The sequence below is a fragment of the Eurytemora carolleeae genome, unplaced genomic scaffold (assembly GCF_000591075.1).
Source record: "Eurytemora carolleeae unplaced genomic scaffold, Eaff_2.0 scaffold41, whole genome shotgun sequence".
NCBI lineage: Eukaryota > Metazoa > Arthropoda > Copepoda > Calanoida > Temoridae > Eurytemora > Eurytemora carolleeae.
In genome coordinates, this window is record NW_019396234.1 from 923,338 (window position 1) to 947,216 (window position 23,879).

The 23,879-nt window shown below is 32.5% G+C and overlaps 1 protein-coding gene across 1 annotated transcript; it reads right to left on the reverse strand.

Moving 5' to 3' along the window:
* Positions 1-8,753: 8,753 nt before the first annotated feature.
* LOC111698927 (homeobox protein aristaless) lies at positions 8,754-20,380 on the reverse strand. The gene is made up of 4 exons (XM_023469404.1): positions 19,881-20,380; positions 14,502-14,787; positions 14,287-14,433; positions 8,754-9,743 (listed from the first exon to the last, which is right to left on the reverse strand). Exons 1-4 carry the CDS (start codon positions 19,970-19,972, stop codon positions 9,120-9,122), a joined length of 1,149 nt encoding a protein of 382 aa, XP_023325172.1. The 5' UTR covers positions 19,973-20,380; the 3' UTR covers positions 8,754-9,119.
* Between the last annotated feature and the right edge of the window lie 3,499 nt (positions 20,381-23,879).

The following is a 23,879-nucleotide window of genomic DNA, read 5'->3' on the forward strand; positions in this document are numbered from 1 at the left end:
ATTTAAAATATCTTCTCTCGAATCATCATCATCATGATTTGGAGCATTTTCTCAATCCTTAACTCCAATATCACTCCTTTCAATTACAGTCAGGTCTTTTGTGAGAAATATTTAGATAAAACTCTTTTTTATTCTTGTTAGCCATCGTTCGTGCGCTAAGAATTAAATATTCGAAAATAGTATTTTCTCTGTAAAGTCTTTAAAATTAACAAAATTCAAACACCAAAACATTCTTTAAACAGTACTTAAATACCCTTTAAAAATGCTAAAACACTATATAAGAAGTACTAAAAACACCTTGTATAATAATTAATAAACTAAAAGTATGAAGTACTAACAACAACCTGTATATATTACGAAAATCACCTAGTATAAAGTACTAAAAGCACCCTATATAAAGTACTAAAAGCACCCAGTATAAAGTACTAAAAACAACCTGTATATAGTACAAAAATCACCTAGTATAAAGTACTAAAAGCACCCTGTATAAAGTACTAAAAGCACCCAGTATAAAGTACTAAAAGCACCCTGTATATAGTACTAAAAGCACCCTGTATAAAGTACAAACAGCACCCTGTATAAAGTACTAAAAGCACCCTGTATAGTACAAAAAGCACCCTGTATAAAGTACTAAAAGCACCCTGTATATAGTACTAAAAGCACCCTGTATATAGTACTAAAAGCACCCTGTATAAAGTACAAAAAGCACCCTGTATAAAGTACTAAAAGCACCCTGTATATAGTACTAAGAGCACCCTGTATCAAGTACAAAAAGCACCCTGTATAAAGTACTAAAAGCACCCTATATATAGTACTAAAAGCACCCTGTATATAGTACTAAAAGCACCCTGTATATAGTACTAAAAGCACCCTGTATATAGTACTAAAAGCACCCTGTAAGATTGTATTACTAACCCTGGTACCAATTGCTGGTATAATATCATTATAAAGTAATTAGTTATAATTAGTTCTTGAAGAGGACAATTAACACTGTAGTTATATATTTAGGGATATTATTAGAACGATTAACGCCAACTATTCTATGGCAAAAAACAAGCTCTAGACAGTTACATAAAAAAAACTAAGCAGATTAAGTTCTATTTTTCTATGAAAACCACATGTATCTCTTTAAATCATAAATATCTACACTTTTCATTGTTTCTTGTTCGTTGAACAATTATTTCATTAAATAAAGTATATAAAGAGAGTGTGCGCTTCGAATAATTAAAGGGACCAAAAAATCGTCTTCAAAAGCAATTGTATATTAATAAAGAAAAGAAAAAAGATTATATTTAAACTACAGTAGATAGAAATGCATCGAATTGAATTCGACATTTGTAAAAATTGCAATATCTAAATAATTAATTTTAAATTCACATGAATTATCTACGGTTTGGGTAAAATAATGAAACTCCGTGGTTCCTGTTCCTGTTCCTGTTCCTGTTCCTGTTCCCCTCGATATGAGTCGTTTTTGACCATTTTCTCCTAATAGACGCAACAGATAGAAGTAAAATTAGTAGCGATCGATATCGAATTCAATTTGATATTAGCCTCTCATGTTTCGCGAACACTCCCTTTGACATAATAAAAGTTCAAAAGAATTGAATACAGATTGATAGCGGGTGACATATTAAAATTCGCGAGTAAGCAAGTAAAAAAAGTGAGTTATTGAGTAGGTAAGTATGTACTTAAGAGTAATTAACGGGTAAGTGAGTAAGTCAGTGAGAGGAAGAATTGAGTGAGTGCGTACAGAGCCCAAAATTTAAAAGAGTATCGTTGAACGAAACTCCTGAGTTTCCTTTTTGGGGTCTTAACATTTGTGTAGATTTTGATTTGAGAGATTCGAAAAAAATGGAGAATATAAACAAACTGAAAAAAATAATATTTCAATTCAAAAATCTTAAGTTTTTCACAAAACTGCCTGACCCCATTCGTGAAACCCGGGTTTTAAAACTGGTTTTCATAACGCTATATTGTCTTAAGTTTTGGGCTCTGGAATAATCTGCAGTACACTGACCAAAAAAATAGTGAGTTTTACCATTGAGGGAAGAGAGTGTTGAGCAGAAAGTTTTTCGTAGTAAGTAAGTGAGTTAATATTGAGTGAATGAATAAGTGGGTAAGTGAGTTAATAAATAAGTAAGTGAATGAGTGAGAAAGTGAGTTTTTAAATGACTGAGTGTAAGAATATAACCTAGAGTGCAGGTGGAGAAGAGATAATTATTTTATTAAAAAATCAGACAAGATTTTAACCAGCTGTCAGGGACAATAAAGGGCGTTAAATTGGTTTTTAATTATTGATATATTGTGTCGTAAATACTAAATATTACATAATTACTTCATTTCAGGTCTACAATTTATTATAGAATATTTCTATAGTATTTTTATTAAGATAGAAGAATATTTTGAGTTAATAATAGAAGAGATATCATGTACATTACACATTAAACAGGAATTTAGGGCGGTTCCCGCCACAAAACGCGGTGTTAATCCTTACTTTTGTATATTTATTAATATGCGGCCATTTTCTACGTTATTCTGTCCTAAAAAATTGTTTTATTCACTGACATTTTTTGTTTATTAACATCAGGATTCAAGAAGAAAAAATGATCACGGCATTTTATTTTATCTTCAAAGTGGAATTTGAAGCCATGCTAAAAATAAGGCCACTTTCTTTCACTCGAAAAAGACAAACGTATTTATGTCAATATACACACGTACGAAAAAAAGACATATAGAAAAAAGTTTTTTTTTTGATCAATACATGGAAAAATATTATTTTTAAAAATTAGTTTGTTATTACAAGCATTGACTACAGTAATTTTCTGAAAACAAAAATGGTCAAAAGTATTATTTCTAAACGAACATGCACATGTTCGTTTAGAAATAATAATTTTTGTTCATGGAAAACTGACAAAAAGTATTTTTTGTTCACGGAAAATTGACAAAAAGCATTATTTGTTCATGGAAAATTGACAAAAAGCATTATTTGTTCATGGAAAATTGACAAAAAGCATTATTTGTTCATGGAAAATTGACAAAAAGCATTATTTGTTTATGGAAAATTGACAAAAAACATTATTTGTTCATGGAAAATAGACAAAAAGTATTTTTAGTTAATAAACACACACACACAAAAAGTTAATGTAAACATGGTCAAAGTATTTTTGTCAATACAAAACAAGTATGTTGTCAAAAAAATATGAACAAAAAGCATTGCTGGCGAAACAAACAAAAAAATGTTTACGAAAATCACGTAACAATTATTAACAACTACTGAACTTTTTGAAACAAAAATTTACCAAAATTTACCTACAGGAACTGAGTTTTTGCCAGAAATTCTGATTTTACAATTGCTTTATCTTTGCAACCTGATGGTGCAAGCCTTTGATATTTCAAACTATCATTATTTGATCTAAAATGAGTCATAGTTTGAAATATCTAAGGTCTCCGACATTGAAATGCAAAGATATAAGGATAAGAAAATAGAGTTTGTGAAAAAAAACTCAATTCCTTTACTGATACTTTTTTCTAGATTTGAAAATTTCAAGTAACTAAAATACTGCACTGAATTATTGCATCTTAACAAGCGTAATTGGCTTAAGTTTAAATAATTAAATAAAACATTTTATGATCTTAAAACTTCAAAATAATAGTTTTTTTGACTTACAACTTTTAAAGATAACCTATTTTTTTAAACAGAACGAAACTATACTTCCATAAAAAAAATGAATTAGGTAAGACTAATCTAATTTTTTGCTGCTTTTACAATATACATACCCAGGGTTACAGAAATGATCAAATTAATGAAAATGACATAAATTGAGAAAAAACCACATTAATTTTAAATGAAATGAACGAAAAAAAATATTAAAACTACTTGAACAGTTCTATTGCTTGATGATAAATGAGCATATAGTTATGTGGCTTTAAGCATCTTGACCTCGTAGTCACTAATTAGAACAAACTATTATACTCATTACCAGTTTCTAATTGTTTCTCATTACTGTCAGATAATCAGTTAACATTAATATTATTATATTTAAGTAATATTTACTTCATCCTGCCGTACAGTTGTTTGGGGGGGGAAAGTAAACAATCAAAAAACAGAAATGTAGACTCTTGTTTCTCTAGAAAAATGACTTGCGGATTTCTGCTAGAGAAGCAGTGAAAGAAATTGTCAGAAATGAACACTTTTCCAGAAAACATTATTACAGATAAAGTTTGGAAAGGTACCGAATTGTGAATTGGACATGCCCTTTTTTATGACCGGAGGTTTACATGAAAGTTAACGACAGTCCGTCCTTTAAAAGGCTGAAAATCGATAAAAATAAGCATATATACCTATTACACTATCTCGCTTTACCTACAACAGCTTGTGTAAAACATGACTAAACTCCGTTTTAAATGGTCCCCGATCATGGCTTAACATTTTCAGTTGTGTACTCTCTTCAAATTTTCCTTTAAGTTAAAATAATGATGAACTAAACCGTTAATACTTCTAACATCAAATTTTTTATGTAACAAAATTCATAGTTTGAAACAAGAATGTAAGGCAAGGAAAGTTTATTGCGGTCGTATATACTCTGCGTATATTTCGAAACCAGTTCTCTTTGGGTGGAATTTGTAAACAAGAATAGAGGCATCAGTGTTCGTTTAGTATCCGAGGAGGTTAAAAGCATTAAATTTTGAAAATTTTGATAATTCACATAATAGTTTCCTATGACCAGAATATTTCATTGATTTTTTATGTGAAAGATGGATCCCATTTCAGGCTTCGACATCCGTCTTGTGTTTACATTACCGCCCAGAGACAGTACACTGCAGTACAAAAGATGTGTACACTTCTGAAATAACTTTCCTTGCCTTACAATCCTTGGTTTGAAATATCCAAGGTCTACAACATTGGTTTGATAAGGTATACCAAAACTTTATCAAGATTTAAAAATGAGGTTCCTGATTTTGTAATGAAGTTAAGAAAAACATTATATTATATTAAATACTAGATTCAGTTTTGACAAAAATTATGACTCTTCCTGTAAATAAACAAGTGTTTCATAACAACTTATCAAATGTTTTTGCAGGGTTTTCATATTTACAAAATTATACTAATTTAAGGAACAGAAGTAATTAATTATCCATACTTAAACTTATTTAATAATGAAGGAAAGACATGAAATGTCTATTCCTTCTTTATGTTAAATATCTACATTCAAAGATATATGCTTCACGGTCAGCCGTATTACATTTGAATTTCCAAGCCGGGTCAACCTTTCCGGTCCCAGTTTGTACTGTATCGCCCGGACATTGGGTAAATAAAGCAGACAATCAATAGGACTAGCCAGTGCAACAAGGTTAACGCGGGCAGAATTTAGGTTGAATTTACTAAAGGATAAGAGGTGCGTAGCTTGATTCTCAATTAAAACTATCCTTGCAGGATATGATTACGACGGCATATTGAATTGGAATTAAACTAATCTGTAAAGGTCTGCATAAAAAAGATCAATTCTTGATTCTGGGTTGCAAATCACAAAAGTAGGATTTCACTTTCTTCAATCAGTCACTATTTAAAAAACTATCTACTAAGTAGGATTTCACCAAGGTTATAATGCAAGGAAAGTTTTTTCAGAGGTGTACGCATCTTTTGTACTGCAGTGTACTGTCTCTGGGCGGTAATGTAAACACAAGACGGATGTCACGGCATGACATAGGATCCATTTTTCACATAAAAAATCAATGAAATATTCTGGTCAAAGGAAACTATTAAGTGAATTATCAACATTTTTTTAATTAAATGCTTTTATCCTCCACGGATACTAAACAAACATTGATGCATCTATTCTTGTTTAAAAATTACGCCCAGAGAGAGCTGGTTTCAATATGTACGCAGAGTATACGCAACTGCAATTAACTTCCCTTGCCTTATAACCTTGGATTTCACTATCTAACTGTATATCTATCTCCTAAGTAGGATTTCACTATCTAACTGTATAACTATCTCCTAAGTTGGATTTCAATATCTAGCTGTATAACTATCTCCTAAGTAGGATTTCAATATCTAGCTGTATAACTATCTCCTAAGTAGGATTTCAATATCTAGCTATCTCCTAAGTAGGATTTCACTATCTAGCTGTATAACTATCTCCTAAGTAGGATTTCAATATCTAGCTGTATAACTATCTCCTAAGTAGGATTGTACTATCTAGCTGTATAACTGTCTCCTAAGTAGGATTGTACTATCTATCTGTATAACTATCTCCTAAGTAGGATTTCAATATCTAGCTGTATAACTGTCTCCATAGTAGGATTGTACTATCTAGCTGTATAACTATCTCCTAAGTAGGATTGTATCAAAACATGAAATATAATTGAATTTCCCATTGATTAGAATTACTCCGTATCGATTAAATCAATTAAAAGGTATCACGTCAATATTTGATCAGATTCAGTCTTCACCGACATCTATCTATCTATCTAGTATCTACAACATAGCTTATGATTAATTTCCTCTACAGTCATTCATCAATCTATTAATCATTCATAATCTTTGCCTAGGATTTCATGGATAGGATTTAGTAATTGTATTAGGTACTAGCTGAAGTGACCGGCGTTGCCCGTGGAATTTTAGAAATATAAAAAATTGTGAATTTTGAGGGTTCCCTAAAAAAATATCAGCCGGTTGGCCAGCTATAGCTAACTTATATATATGCGAAGAGCTTTATTATATAGATAGTTAGACCTTTGTATTGGATAGAAAAGGAGATTTAGTAAATGTATTAGGTATAGTTGAACCTTTGTATTGGATAGGATAAGAGATTTAGTGTATTATGTATAGTTGAACCTTTGTATTTGATAGTATAAGAGATTTAGTAATTGTGACTAGGTTTAAATTTTCCTTTACATCTAGCAATTATACCTTAGTATCCTCTTTTTCAACCCTTGGTACAGTAAAGATACATCTATCTTAGTTCTCTATTTGTTCATTGTGCTTACCAATTTTATATCTATATTATATCTATTTATCCTTCCAAGCTATCTATTCCACCTTACTATCTATTTAAAAATCTATCTAACCTTTTACCGTACAGTCTATTTATCCTTCCTAGCTATCTATTTATCTATCATACGCGCACGTAGGGATGTTAACGTTTTCATTTTTTTTTGAAAAACGATCTTTTTTTTCGTTTTCCTATCGTTTTTTGTTTTGTTTTCCGATCGTTTTAAAAACTATCGTTTTTTTAAAAGTTTTTAAAACGATTGTTTTTTAAATGATCGGAAAACGAAACAAAAAACGATAGGAAAACGAAAAAAACGATCGTATAACAATCGTCTTCAAAAACGATTAACAACCCTAGTCATACGTAGCTATGCATTTATTTATCTAACCCTCTACCGTACAATCTATTTATCCTTCCTTGCTATATATTTATCTCTCCTACCTAGCTATTCATTTATTTATCTAACCCTCTATCGTACAGTCTATTTATCCTTCCTAGCTATCTTTTTATATATCATACTCAGCTATCCATTTATTTATCTAACCTCCTGCCGTACCGGTACAGTCAATCTAGCTATTTATTTATATATCATACTTAGCTATGCACTTATCTATCTAACCTCTTCTTGTACAGTCTATTTATCCTTCCTAGCTATCTATTTATCTATCCTTATCCTACTTAGCTATGCATTTATTTGTATAACCTCCTATACCGTACAGTCTATTTATCCTTTAGTTATCTATTTATCTATCATACCTAGCTATGTATTTACTTATCTAACCCTCTAACATACAGTCTATTTATCCTTTAGCTATCTATTTATCTATCATACTCAGCTATCCATTTATTTTTCTAACCTTCTCCCATACAGTCTATTTATCCTTCCTAGCTATCTATTTATCTCTATATGCATTCATTTATCTAACCTTTAACTGTACAATCTATTTATCCTTCCTAGATAATATCTATTTATCTATTATACTTAGATATGCATTTATCTATCTAATCTGCTACCATATAGTCTATTATCCTTCCTAGCTATCTATTTATCTATTATACTTAGATATGCATTTATCTATCTAATCTGCTACCATACAGTCTATTATCCTTCTTAGCTATCTATTTATCTATCATACTTGGCTATGCATTTATTTATTTAAACCTCTACCGTACAGTCTATTTATCCTTCCTAGCTATCTATTTATCTATCATACTTAGCTATGCATTTATTTATCTAACCTACTACCGTACAGTCTATTTTTCCTTCCTAGCTATCTATTTATCTATCATACTTAGCTATGCATTTATTTATCTAACCCTCTACCGTACAGTCTAATTATCCTTCCTAGCTATCTATTTATCTATCCTACCTAGCTATGCGTTTATTTATCTAACCTTCTACAGTATAGTCTAATTATCCTTCCTAGCTATCTATTTATCTATCCTACCTAGCTTTGCATTTATATATCTAACCCTCTACAGTATAGTCTATTATCCTTCCTAGCTATCTATTTATCTATCCTACCTAGCTATGCGTTTATTTATCTAACCTTCTCCCGTACAGTCTATTTGTTTCTAAGGTTCTAACCGCATTTTATTATTCAATTTACAATTATTTGCATCTTGTTACATCTGTCTGTCTGTCTGACTATAAATCTATCTATCTATCTTTCTATCTGTCTATCTATCTATCTATCTATCTCTTTATATCTATTATTAATCTATCTATCGATCATTAAAAAGACAATAACTAAAATATGATTTGTCTAAAGCACTATGTATATAATTCTATTCAAATAAAATAAAAATGCATTAACAATTGCATCAAAAACAAATACTTAGGAATGGTTAATTATACAATATTTGAGGATATACAGGGTGTCTGAGACGGTTTTATCAATGTCTGTTTCTCTGATTCACCCTGTATATTTAGTACTTCACACTGGGTGTAGAAAGAGAAAGAGAGATATAGAGAGAGAGAGGACGGGATTATCACAGAGTTTTCTTAAAACACTAAAAGCAGGATTAACTAAACTTTCTTAAGTTCTCTTGGTTCCTTGAGAGCCATAGGTCTCAAAGTATCCTAAAGAGCACAGAAGAGAGAAAGGTTAAGAGATCCGTGGATTATGGTTCTGAACCTTTGCTCTCCAATTCAAGTTTCAGTTCGAACTCTCGAGCCTTAATTCTTAAATCATTGGCGGAGTCAAGTCGAGCTTTCGCCTCGTCGGAGAAAGCCGGAGGCGAGGGGGGCGATGCCGCTGCTCGGAGAAGTGAAGCGTAATCTGGTATCTCCTGGTGTAGTCCAGGTCGGTAGGCGGAGAGACTGGCGAGGACGGAGTGAAAAGAGGCCATAGACGGCGGATACCCTGGAGCGGAGGATAGTGAGGCTAGGGCTGGATAGAGGCTGGGATGAATAAATGGAGGACGGAGTTGGGGTAGGAGAGGATGATGAGGATGTTCCCGACGGTTGTGCATCAGGGAAGGAAGCATCTGATGCTGCTCCTGGGTTAGGAAAGAATTCGGAAATTTGTTTGAAACTAACGGACTCCCGGGCCCTTCAAACGGTTTCCGGCCGGCCCCCATGAACCCTAGGGAGGAGAAAGGGCCTCCAGGGGAGGCTGGAAGAGCACCCATGGGACCAGGACCAAGACTGAGTCCAGGAGGAGGACCGTATGGACTGTAGGGGTGTCCGTTTGGTCCAACCTTCTCCTGTTTTCTCCATTTAGCTCTCCGGTTCTGGAACCAAACCTAGAATACGATAAATATAAGAATGGAAATAAATAAAAAGAAGACTAAAAAAAGATGTATAAAAAGTAGAAAGCTTGAGATGGTTAATGATCTAGGTTCTATGTAGCTCGAGTATACCGGAGCTATTAGTCCTGCAGTCCAATCTTCGACAATAAAGGACAATAAAATATAATGGTTTAATTGACATAATTGTAATTATTTTATTGTTGCCAGTAGCAAGGGCGGACCTGGATATATGAATCCAACCAGGGCAAACTCAACAAACCAGGCGAGAAATCCGGGTTATAATCCTGGGACCTTTTTGACAGAATCCCGGATTTGTGACAGAATTCCGGATTTGAGATAGAAACCCGGATTAAAAACAGAAAACCGGATTTAGGATTGAAACCCGGCTTCAAGATTGAAACCCTGATTAAAGATAATCCGTGTTTAGATAAAATTCCAGATTCTAAATGGAGCCCCAAGTTTAGAAAAAAGCCCAGATGAAAAAAACTATGCTATATTCTGAATGATATATAATATATTCTTGTAACAAATGTAACAAAAGTTTTCATAAGTCAGTATCAATCCAGATACAACCTCCGTATCAGTCAGTTCCTATCAAACAAGATACAACTTCTTTAGAACTCCGCGGTCTACAATGATACCTTAGTCTGTTTTGCTCAGGTACAACTCTCGAACTCTCTGGTCGATCTACTCAGTCTGTATCAAAGCTATTGTATTCTTTAGTATGTATTGCTCAGGTACATCTAGCTCTCTGTATTGGTCTGTATCTATCACCCGAGATACAACTTGTTCTAAAACTCTGTGGTCTACAATAATACCTTAGTCTGTATCAATCCAGATACAACAGTCTCTGTATTTCCTAGTCTATATCTTCCAATCGAGATACAACTCAGGTCCCTCTTGTTCGCTACACGAGGAACAATTACTCTAATACCGTAATCAAGCAGAGTTCTTATTCCAACTGATCTATATTTTAAGTTTCATGGTACATGTTAAATTAAGGAGCGTAATTAAACTAAATCGTAATACATGTTAATGATAAGGACTTATAGATTTACTCAGGAATTAACGAGCGTAGTTAGGTTACAGATAATGTACAACGTAATATATCTAGGTGTGTTCAGGTTTACAAATATGGGGTTTACTACGATATTTATTACTTCTAATCCAAAATCCTAACCCAGAAATAAATTAACTAATATTTTTTGTCAAATTTTCGCATTTTAAAAAAGTTAATTAACACAAAAATACTAATTAAATAAAAATTCCCAAGCTGATTGGATTTCAAGACTGTCAGGAAGGGGGGGAGGTGGTATAGGTTTGTGTATAATATTAGAAATCACAAATTGAATTTAATTACCTTAATTACAGACATGTCAATCATAATATGGTTTAATTGTATCATGTCAGCTAGGTTTCCTTTAATTAGGTTCCACCAGTACCCCCCATCAAATATTAATTAAAGTATTTTAAAGGAAATAGAAACCGGGAATTCGAACATTTAAATATCAATTATTTGACGGGGTAGGGGGGGAAGGTGTTTTAGATCCAAGCCGTGTGACATAATAGTTCTAAGATTATAGAATGGAAAAAGGAATTGGATAGGGGGGGGGGGGTGAGATAAAATGGGAGAGGAGTAATATAAATTGAGAGAGGACTGAAAGGGTTTTAAGATTGGGAGAAAAATGGAAGATGGATCCAGGAGGAAGGGATAATGGGGTGAAGGGAATGTGGTGAAGAGAAGGGAGTGAAGGGTATGATAAAGGGAAGCGAGTGAAGGGTATGATAAAGAGTGGGGAGTGAAGGGTATGATAAAGGGAAGAGAGTGAAGGGTATGATAAAGGGAAGAGAGTGAGGGCAGGATGAAGGAAAAGTAAAAGTGAAGAAGACTGAATTGTCAACCCCTCCAGGCTATGTCATGCAATCATGTCGTCTAATCAACTAATATTAATATAATCACTCAATTAGTATGTGTATACATTTTTATTCATATCCAACTAATTGAATCATAATTAGTCAATTTATTTAGCGAGACCACTTGTTAAATTTGGATCATCTTTCTAGTACGAGTAATAATCAAGCGAAATCAGTTATTAGTACTATCAGCGATAATCATCAAGAGAAATCAGTTATTTACTAAGCTCCATAGTACTATCAGCGATAATAATCAGGAGAAATCAGTTATATACTAAGCTCCATAGTACTATCAGCGATAATAATCAAGAGAAATCAGTTATTTACTAAGCTCCATAGTACTATCAGTGATAATCATCAAGCTCTAGTAACTATTAGCGATAATAATAAAGTAAAATCATTTTTTTTCTAAGCTCTAATGCTATCAGTGATAATAATCAAGTAAAATCAGTTATTTACTAAGCTCTAATGATATTAGCGGTAATAATCAAGTGAAATCAGTTTTTTACTAAGCTCTAGTACTTTTAGCGATAAAAATCAAGTAAACTCAGTTAATTATTAAGCTTTAGTTCGATCAGTGATAATAATTAAGTGAAATCAGTTATTTACTAAGTTCTAGTAATATCAGCGATAATAATCAAGTGAAATCAGTTATTTACTGTAGGACTATCAGCGATAATAATCAACTGAACTCAGCTCTTAACTACAAGCAGAATTGCTTAGTGAGAACTGTTTAAATATATCAGTTTTTTTTACTAAACTCAGCTATTTACTAAAATTAGCTGTTTGTAATATCAGCTGTTTAGAAAAAATCAGCTATTGCTTACAAATATGAGAAGCGGCTTTCTGACAGCAGATCTTAGTGAGATTAGCTGTAAAAACGGACAAATTAGAAGTTTAGAGAATAGCTCATAATTAGGTAAGGTTTAGATACATTTAATATTTAAAGTTGAACTCAACACAGGTGTTTTTTCTCTTGCTAAAAAATTAATAATTATCAATTAAATATTTACATATGTCTTCTACTTATACTTTTAAATGATAAATGTAAATAAATTTGCCCTAAAATACACAAGTGGTAAACTGTAGCCTACACTGTGTCCAGAAATATAAAATGGCCTACACCCTGTCCCGAAATATAAAATAGCCTACACCGTGTCCCTGAATATAAACAAGCCTACACCGTGTCCCGAAATATAAAATAGCCTACACCGTGTTCCGAAATATAAACTAGCCTCTACCGTGTCCCGAAATATAAAATAGCCTACACCGTGTCCCGAAATATAAAATAGTCTACACCGTGTCCCGAAATATAAAATAGCCTACACAGTGTTCCGAAATATAAAATTGCCTACACCGTGTCCCGAAATATAAAATAGTCTACTATACACCGTGTCTCGAAATATAAAATAGTCTACAGCGTGTTCCGAAATATAAAATAGTCCACTATACACCGAGTCCCGAAATATAAAATAGTCTACTATACACCGTGTCCCGAAATATAAAGTAGCCTACACTGTGTCCCGAAATATGAAATAGCCTACACCGTGTCCAACTAAATATAAAGATCAACAGTTTCTCCCAAAATACAAGATTATTTAACGTAAAACGTTGATTTAAACTTTACTTAAATTACGAACCAATTAATTCTCCCCCAATCATTATTCCCCCCACCACCCCCCTCCTCACACTGCTCAAATCTATGTTAAATTGGTTCCCTTTTTGTTTTATCATTTTAATTAAATGTATCAAAATGTACACTGTAAATTTTCGCGTCATATCCCTAATTAGAAAATAATTTTTACAATACAAATGTTGCAGAGATTTGCTTTAAACCCAGCTTTAAAGGGACTGTGAACTAAATTGTACTATTTATTAAAATGAATCGTAAAATCCTAAAAAGGACCCTTTGCACACAATCAATAACATAATATTATCTACTAAATATCTTTATAAATATATGAAATATTTTGAAAATTCCACGGATTAACTGCATGTTTCCAGCTGTATAGTGTAACTAATTATTCCGCTAAATCTTTAATTTTCTGCGATAAAGTGGAAAACTGTGTATAAATTTTACTTTAAGTAATATCGCACCTTTAAACTCCGAAAGGGTGTTTATTTATTTTTTTAAATACGAACAAAAAATGTCAAAAATACGAGAATATTAAAAGATTTAATAGTTTTGGGTTGAGTTCTCCAAAATCTATCATGATTGCGTGAAATGATAGCACTCCCACCACTCCCTACATACTATACCACCTCTACTCCCCCTTCCCCTATTTGCACCCCCTTTACCTCTCCCCCCTTCCCCCCCCCTTGTATCCCCTTTCCGACATGTCAATAATCACTCTGTTATTTTCCTAAAATCTATCTATATAATATATATATATCCTGGGAACTAAAGAACTTTCCGATATCAAAATAAGCTACAAAATCTCAATATAAATATTCTTTTTCAAAATTTGCAGATTTTTTTCGAGCCCTGTAACCAGAAAAAAAAAACACATCATGTTCAGCGATCTCAAGGGCTGTACCTGTCTGAACACAAAAATCGTTAAACTGAGAGTACACCACACAGTATGTACAGTTTTCAGTGTAAAAAATAACCCCTAATCTGTACCTGTATTCTGGCCTCCGTGAGTCCGATCTTGATGGCGAGCTCCTCCCTAGTAAACACGTCTGGGTAGTGGGTTCTAGAGAACGCTTTCTCCAACTCCTCCAGCTGGAAGGATGTGAAGGTCGTCCTATACCTTCGCTGCTTACGCATCTAAATAGGTAAATAGATAGATTGATTAGCTGACTGATTGATTGATTGATTGATCAATAGATAGATACCTTGGCTATACTATCCTCGTCTCCGTCTGCTCCGATGAGATCTGAATCTGAATCTGGACCCGGAGAACCACCCGGAGACACTCCTCCCTCCTCCCCATCCTCCTCCTCCTGGTGGTGGTGGGTGGGTGGAGAATCCTGGTCCCGCCTCTCCTCCAGTCCCATGATGTTTGAGATGAGGAAAGGGCGGGAGCAGGGTTTAGAGCGGGATAAATCGGCGGGAAGAGATTCAACCCGTCCCCCGCCCCCGCCTTCCAGGTTTAGATTCGGCGGGGCAGCTACTGAGGCCCTGAAAAAAGAAGAAAAAAATGATAAAAATAGGAATAATTATAATAGGAGCAGTATCAACTATAAAAACAACTAGCTGAAGTGCCAGGCGTTGCCCATACAATATTAGAAACACCTGAAAATAAATTTCGAATCAAAAAAATTAGAATTTTGAAGAAATTTTTTTAAAAATTATTTTAGCCTATGTTAAGGGTTCCCTAAAAAAATGTCCGCCCATTCGGTTGAGCCGTTTGGCCAGCCATAGCTAACATATAAATATATATTATACATATGCATATATGAGCGAAGAACTTTATTATATAGATAAAAATAAATATGATTAAAATGATTGTATCTCTCATTTATAAAATAAAGTAATGGGATTACATAGCTCTCACAAGCACAACTACTAGTTGGTTTAATGAGGTTAATTGTTTAATAATGAGTTTAATAGATTTATGTAATTATACTTCATAATTATTATTGATTTTGGTAAAATAGCTTGTGAATCTCTCTAGATCTATCTATCTATTTCTCTAATCGGTCCTATGTAACTATCCAGTTATCTATTATGTTATATGCCTAATAATGTATATGTATATATGTGTTTGAGCTGGTTCAGTAAGTTTACTAAATGATATTAGATCTGATGTTAATCTTGTACTAATCACAGTCTAGCTTAACAATGGAGATCATTTAGATCTAATCTGGGTACTACTCAACACGGGAGATTATCTGTATTTACTCAGGGTACTACTCAATACTGGAGATCATTAGATTTACTCAGAGTACCACTCAACACTGGAGATCATCTAGATTTTCTCAGAGAACTATTCAACACTGGAGATCATCTAGATTTTCCCAGGGTACTACTAAACACTGGAGATCATCTATATTTACTTAGAGTACTATTCAACACTGGAGATCCTTTTTTTGCTCAGAGTACTACTCAACACTGGAGGTCATCTAGATTTTCCCAGGGTACTACTCAACACTGGAGATCATCTATATTTACTTAGAGTACTATTCAACACTGGAGGTCATCTTGATTTACCCAGGGTACCACTCAACACCGGATATCATCTATATTTACTCAGGGTACTACTCAACACTGGAGATCATCTATATTTACTCAGGGTATAACCATTCATGTACTGGAGATCATCTAGATTTACTCAGGGATACCACTCAACACTGGAGACCATCAAGATATACTCAGGGATGCCACTCAATACTGGAGACCATCTAGATATACTAAGGGATACCACTCAATACTGGAGATCATCTAGATTTACTCAGGGTACTACTCAATACTGGAGATCATCTATATTTACTTAGAGTACTATTCAACACTGGAGGTCATCTTGATTTACCCAGGGTACCACTCAACACCGGATATCATCTATATCTACTCAGGGTACCACTCAACACTGGAGGTCATCTAGATTTACTTAGGGTACTACTCAACACTGGAGATCATTTATATATACTCAGGGTATAACCATTCATGTACTGGAGATCATCATATTTACTCAGGGTACTACTCAATACTGGAGATTAATTATATTTACTCAGGGTACTCCTCAACACTGGAGGTCATCTTGATTTACTCAGGGTACTAATCAACACTGGAGATCATCTATATTTACTCAGGGTATAACCATTCATGTACTGGAGATCATCTAGATTTACTCAGGGATACCACTCAACACTGGAGACCATCTAGATATACTCAGGGATGCCACTCAATACTGGAGACCATCTAGATATACTCAGGGATACCACTCAATACTGGAGATCATCTAGATATACTCAGGGATACCACTCAATACTGGATGGAGATCTGATGTATCATATATTATCAATGTTATTTGAAATGTATGAGAATCAAAACATGTTTTATATGAACAGGTGTCATAACCGTTGCAAAGCACTTAATGACATATAATACTTTAATTGTATGCAATTTAACACATTTATCAATCTATCCTTTTGTCTACCTTTCCGGTTTTCTCAACCATTTCTTTCTGTATCTCCTTTATTTTTATTCATTTCTTTCTGTGTCTCCTTTCTTTTTATTCATTTCTTTCTGTATCTCCTTTATTTTTATTCATTTCTTTTTTATCAGTCTTTTTTTCTCTTATTATTTGTTTTGTTCTATTTAATATCAAACCTTTTTCTACCTTTCTTGTTCATATTTCTTTCTTTTCTATTTTTAAATCTGTCTCGATCCAACTCTATCATGTAATTTTTTATTTATGTTTCAAATGATTTAACCCTCTGGCAATTTTTAAATTTCGAGTTGGACCCAATTTGATAGAAATAAATCAATTTGTAATTTTATCAATTTTATCATTCATTTATTTATCAATTAATCAATATATTCATTTATTTATTTACTCTTTCATTCATTAATCTGTTAAATTCATTACTTCATTTGTTCACCAATTCATTCATTTATAAATAAATTTATTCATTTAACTATTCATCTGTTGATCCTTTATTCATTCATTCTTTTACTCATTTATCTATTAAATCCATTTAATTATTTAATTATTTATTCATTCTTTAATTTATTAAATAATTTCACTCATCAAACTATTAAATTCATTTATGTACTTGTCATTCGGTTTCTTAAAATATTAATATATATGTATATATCATCCTGGATGACAGAGATATAGATATAACAATAGATAGATAGATAGATAGATAGATAGATAGATAGATAGATAGATGGATAGATAGGAGAAAGATGTAGCTATTTGATTTGATTTGATATCTTTGAATACAGAAGAAATTATGTTCAAAGGAATTGGCCTGAAAGCCCTGAATCTAAAAGGTACTACTCAACACTGAGATANTGTCTTTTATAATAATGTTTCTGGTCAATTATATCCAATCCTCCTTCTCCTACCTAACCATACTTAACCACAACTCAGCATTCATCAAATACATAGATCCAGACTGCTGGGAAAAGTTGCATTAATTTTTAAGACCGTCTTTGAAGCCTCGCAGTGCCTTGGACTTTGATTTTACCCCACCAACTCAATTATACTTTTTAGAAGGTTTAGATATGTACAATGTACATATTAAGATTAAAAAGCACTTGTTTTTAGCTTCAGGCTTTAAGAAGTAATTGGAATAACTCTCATCGATATTTGAGTGAGAGCTTGCAACCTTTGGTTCATGGTGTAAACATTTCATTCCATCCTATTCCATCTAATTCAATCCAAATCCACTACAATCTATCCCAATCCATCCTATTCCATCCCAATCCATCCTATTCCATCCCAATCCACTACATTTCATCTTAATCCATCCCAATCCATCCAATTTCATCCCAATCCACTACATTCCATCTTAATCCATCCCAGTCAATCCAATTCCACCCCAATCCACTACATTCTATCCTAATCCATCCCAATCCACTACATTCCATCGTAATCCATCCCGATCCATCCAACTCCATCCTGATCCATCCAACTCCATCCCGATCCATCCAATTCCATCCTTATCCATCCCAATCCATTTAATTCAATCCTAATCCTAGCCGGTTCATTCCATTTAGATTCCAATATATTCCTTTCTATCCTTTTCCAACATCAAGGTTCGCTCAATTTTGTCTTATTCCAACCCAGTTTATTCTATTCCATCCCAATTTATTTTATTCCATCTTATTCCAACCTATTCTAACCCAATTTATTATAATCTAAGTACCGTATTCCCTCCTTGTCCATTCCTAATCCAATTGCATCATAATCTATTCCGCTATCGTATTCCATCCTTATTTACTTTCCTTTCCACTTCTTTCCTTTATATTCTATCCCATTTCTATTCCTATTCCATTTCATTCCTTCCTATTCCATCCAGATCCATCTCATTTTTTAGAAAACAAATAGTTTTTCTTAGTTTAAAGTCTGCAAAAATGGTATTGTTTAAGGAAAAAGGTTTAGAATTTTTCAAATTAAATAATAATATATTATTATATATATACAAACTAATTTTCAATCTCAGCATTAATAAAACAATTTTTGTTTTTTCTGTTGCTTATAAGGTCTGTGGTAAAAAGTAAATATTAATTCTTCTTTAACAATATTTGTTATGAAAAAATGTCATGACAGAACAGGGATATTCAAATTTTGTTATAATAAAAAAGTTTTATTCCAACAAATAAAACGACTAATAATCGTTATATAATGGTTTAAACCAAAAAGTGTAGAATCTGAGTTGTCCCCCTGGTAATATACAGGTCTGGACAGGATATAGTCTAGAGAACAGGAGTAGTGTTTAAATTACAGGGATTCGTCCTTAAACTTGGATATTATCACCGATACACATCAATTATTGGATACATCCAAGATTTTATTGTATATTTTGTTTGGGGTTGGCAATCATTTTTTATCTGATCGTTTTTCGATTCAAAGTACAAGGAATTTTCTTTGGACATTTGGTTCAGTTTTGCTAAACAAATTTTAAACTGAAAAAATCAATTTACTTTAGGCGAAATCTCTCTAATTTACACTATATATCATTAATTTCAAAGATAATAAAAACTAAAAATCCGTGAAAGTTGAAAAAATGTGAATCAAATTTTTGAGAATGACATGGACAAAAAGTCCCCGACGCGTTGTGTTTATCATTCTTAATCTTTTTATTTTCATTTTCCAAGAATGGAAAAAATAATAAAATAATTGTTTTGCAACAAAAATCACTTTGTTTATGAAGTAAATTAAAGTTTGTATTTTTTAACCGGCTTTTTAAATTAGTGCATAAATTTTAAAACATTATTTAGAAACAAATAAGTACAAAACTCTCGAAATGTTTTAATGAAAATTATTTTTATTAATATTAAAATATACATTTTTAATACAGATTTTTTTACGATATAAAAGAACAGCCGATGTTTTTATAGTCAACCAATAGTTTTATATTTCAATTTTAATTTGTGAATTTATACTAAATAATTAAAAATTTTGCAAGATATTATTAGTCGCAATAAAACTGAACATCTGCAAAATTGCACTTTTAATCTGAGTAATTATATATAAGGGATAATAAAATAACTTTTTTTTCTATATTCATCGAGTTTTCCTTAAAATGATTTATACTTACATTATTTTGGCTTCTGTCCTAGAAAGGTCTGTTGGTTGCGAATAGTCTGGGTACGCAAAAATGCTTGCCGGGTCTGCAATCCGTATCACCATAATACGCTTTTTATGTCTTTTAGTTAAAAATTGGCATTGGATCAGTGCTGGAATATTTAATGCTTTTGATGTGTGCGTTTTGTCACCGTGAGTTTGTGTTACTCTGAGAACTTGTCAATGATAAAGGTTGGTAGCGACTAAACCTCACTAATTGACTTTACATTCGTCGAACCAGTACATTAGTGACGGACAATCCGTCCCGGTCCGTCTCCAAGGTCCAACAAGTCCCGACCTGGTCCGCCAGATTTCCGTCTCGGGCTCCCATTGGATGATGGAACATAATAGAATAAAATTCAAGGCTCCTGATTGGTCGCTGAATGTGTGAGAAAATCGACGGAAAAATGCCGGCCAAATCGGAGCTGAGTTGAGTTAGGAAAATTTGAAACCAGAGCTTCCCTTGTGTGCGTGCGGCGGGTGCACATTGTGCTCTGTAGTGCACAGTTTACGCGCCTAATGTAAATAAGATCAATTACACTGATTACGCTCACTTCGTGATTTTTCATTATGTGCGCGCACATCTTGAAAATTAAACATTATATTATAAAATGTCAGAACATAAGAAGGCTGGGCAAGCTTGATTGTTTTAAATTAATTAAATAATTTAATAATCATAGAATAATAATTAAACATTAATTTTCTGTTAGGCACGCATCTCTAATTCAATGCGCGCCTGAACGCACATTGTGCTATACATGAATAACATTTGCTTCGTAATCAAATATATCCTTCTTAACACTTTGTATAAATACAAATAATGTCCATATCGCCATTTTGAAACAAAATTTTCAAGATAGTTGGAAAAAAATTAATAATTGTATGTTTTTTTTAAATTGTTTTAAACATAAATTATGCCATTTTGAGTTGATTTTTATTAAAACTAGGCTTTTACCGGCGCTTCGCGTCCATCTTCTATTTCAATTGTGAACAGTTTCTATTTGTATACGTACATTGTAAAACAAAACCCCCCAAAAAATTGGCGGATTTTATAAAAAATGTCGTGGATTCTTTTAATTTAGTGAAAATCTAATTCAGTTGAAGGCAAATTTTTTCATAAACCTTCCCCGGGGGCATGCAAAGTCCCACACAAAATTTGGGCCCGATCGGTTCAGCCGTTTTGACGTTTATTGGATACAAACAAGCAGACAGGCAGACAAGGAAAGTATATATACAGATATGAATTAGTTTGAGCACTATAGTTTTAGTAGAAGTAAATATTTCCATTCACTGATAATGCCGATTGAAGGATTCATAACTCTAATTGGATAATGAGATAGATGGAAAGTTAGATGTTACCGCCATACTATTTTTATTGGTTTAGAATAGACAACAAACACTGATAGGATCAGGCGCTAATGCAGGGGACATTAGTTCCAAAACTAACACTTGGCCCATTTCTAACACTGAGTGTTAGAAATGGGCACAAATTGAAAGACTGGGTTTTTTGGATCCCGGCCCATAGCCAGAGTAAAAGTCGATAATAAAAACTATAACCAACATAAACATGACGAGGACAACAATTACCAATTTTAAACTTTTTTTAAATCAAAATTATAATAGGAGTTCTTTTATATTAAATCTCTTGAACGTTTTCAAGACAATGTTAGGTTTTCCATTTTCGAACATATCCTGAATTTGAAACATTGTCGCGTTTTCGAGACAAAACCCACTTTCCCGTTTTTGAGTATAATCCACAATTCAAAACAAAACTCACTTTCAAAACTTCCAAAATTAATCACTAAAACAAAAATTATCTTAAGAAGACTAAATTAACTTCTGAATTATTTCTAGAATCTAAGTTTCCACATTTTATCTGTTAAATTAGAGAATATCGAGGATTTATTTTCAAGCATTTTAAACAAACAGTTTCCCACATTTCTAGTTAAATCTATATTGTAAGAACAAATGATATTAATATTTTAATTTTTATATGCTGTTATGATTTTTAAATTATAAAAGAACAGTTTGTTTTTGTTTCCTATTTTGTTTATATTTTACCTGATCAAAAAATCTTGTTTTGTTTCATTAGTGCGTAAATACTTAAAAATTGACATTGATATGAATTCCGGCAATTGTCTCAAAACCAGGATATGTTCCGAAAACGCAACATGAGCTGAAATCCGGTAATTGTTTCAAAATAGGGATATGTTCTAAAATTAAATCAAGAATCATCAAAAACTAATTCTCACACCTTATTATTAGTTTAAACTTGACATTTATTGTTTCAATATATAGTTTTAGCCCTTTTTTATAAATACATGGAGTAATTTTGTTCTACTCGACTTGGATTTAAAGATATATACTCTTGAAAAAGATAACTTTGTAGATTTGGCCCATTTCTTACAATCAGTGTTAGAAATGGGCCAAGTGTTAGTTTTGGAACTAATGTCCCCTGTAATGGACTCGGCATACAGGAGCTAGTTTGAGGGAAATATTTGAGTCGTAAAGAATGATCGTATTCAAATGTTAACTGAAAGTTAGGTTCTGAAATCTTGTGAGACAACCTTATGTTTCAAACGTTGAATATTTGATTTTTCAAAATATATATTTCTTGAAATGTCAAAGCTCTTTGCCATCAGGTTGCAATTATATAAGGATTTAAAAACGAAATTAAAGGAGAAATCAGTTACTTTAATCATATCATTTATAAAATACGTACGTACAATTGAAGATTTCAATTCTTGAATATTGTGTCTGCCTGCATTGTTATATCGATGTACGTTCTATGAATTTTAATTTCTTGAAGTTTTTTTTGTTTAATGGCATTAATTTCAACCCCTTATTTTCGCCCAAAACAAGTTGATATTTCGCATTTTCTATTTTATCCTTTTTTCGGCTATTTCTTTTTTAACATTAAAACATTTAAAGGGACCGTTCAACAATACGCTTTCTTAAATTCTTTCTTAAACAACAAATAAAAACGTAACTAGGTTTATTCAGATATACATTCCGTATACATACTACTAAATAAGACTAGTTTGGCCTTTGCATTTCATTGTTATTTCAATATAAGTATTTTATTTAATTTGTTGAATAATAGACATAATTCTTGCGTGTAATAAATATGTCCAACAATTTTATTCTTTTTATGAAAACTTCTCCGAAGAAATGAATTTTGCTGTTTATCTGTCTATTTATCTATTCAGCTATCTATACATCTATATATCTATAAATCTATCTACCTATCTATCTCTATCCTTCTACCTATCTATATATCTATCTATCTACCTATCTACCTATCTATCTATCCTTCTTTTTATCTATTTAGCTATCAATATCTATCTATGTATCTATCTATCTATCTATCTACCTATCTATCTGCCTGGGGCTGGTGTAGTGTACACAGTGTAAAACCCTGACAAATAGGTGAGGAATATAAAAATATATATATATTTATATATATAAATATAAACACATCACGACTTAGCACACACCAAACTCAACACAACAAACATTCCTAATTTTTACAGGGGTTGCCAGTTCAACCAGCAATTTCATAACGCCTCCAGATTAAACAATACAGACACATATTCCAATACGGATTGGAAGAATGTTTTTTGTTAGGTTTATGACCAAAGATTTGTAAGAAGACGTGATCGGTGTTTATCCGTTACGTACTAAATTTGAGTTTAGTTTAGTATGTGTGTTAATATATATGTATATCCTGGTAAAGGTATAACCTTCATACTGAATATATATAGAAGAGCAAGGTTATAATGCAAGGAAAGTCATGTCAAAGGTGTACGCATCTTTTGTACTGCAGTGTACTGTCTCTGGGCGGTAATTTAAACACAAGACGGATGTCACAGCCTGACATGAGATCCATATTTCATAGGAAACTATTATGTTAATTATCAAAATTAAAAAAGTTTATTGCTTTTAATCTCCTCGGATACTAAACGAACATTGA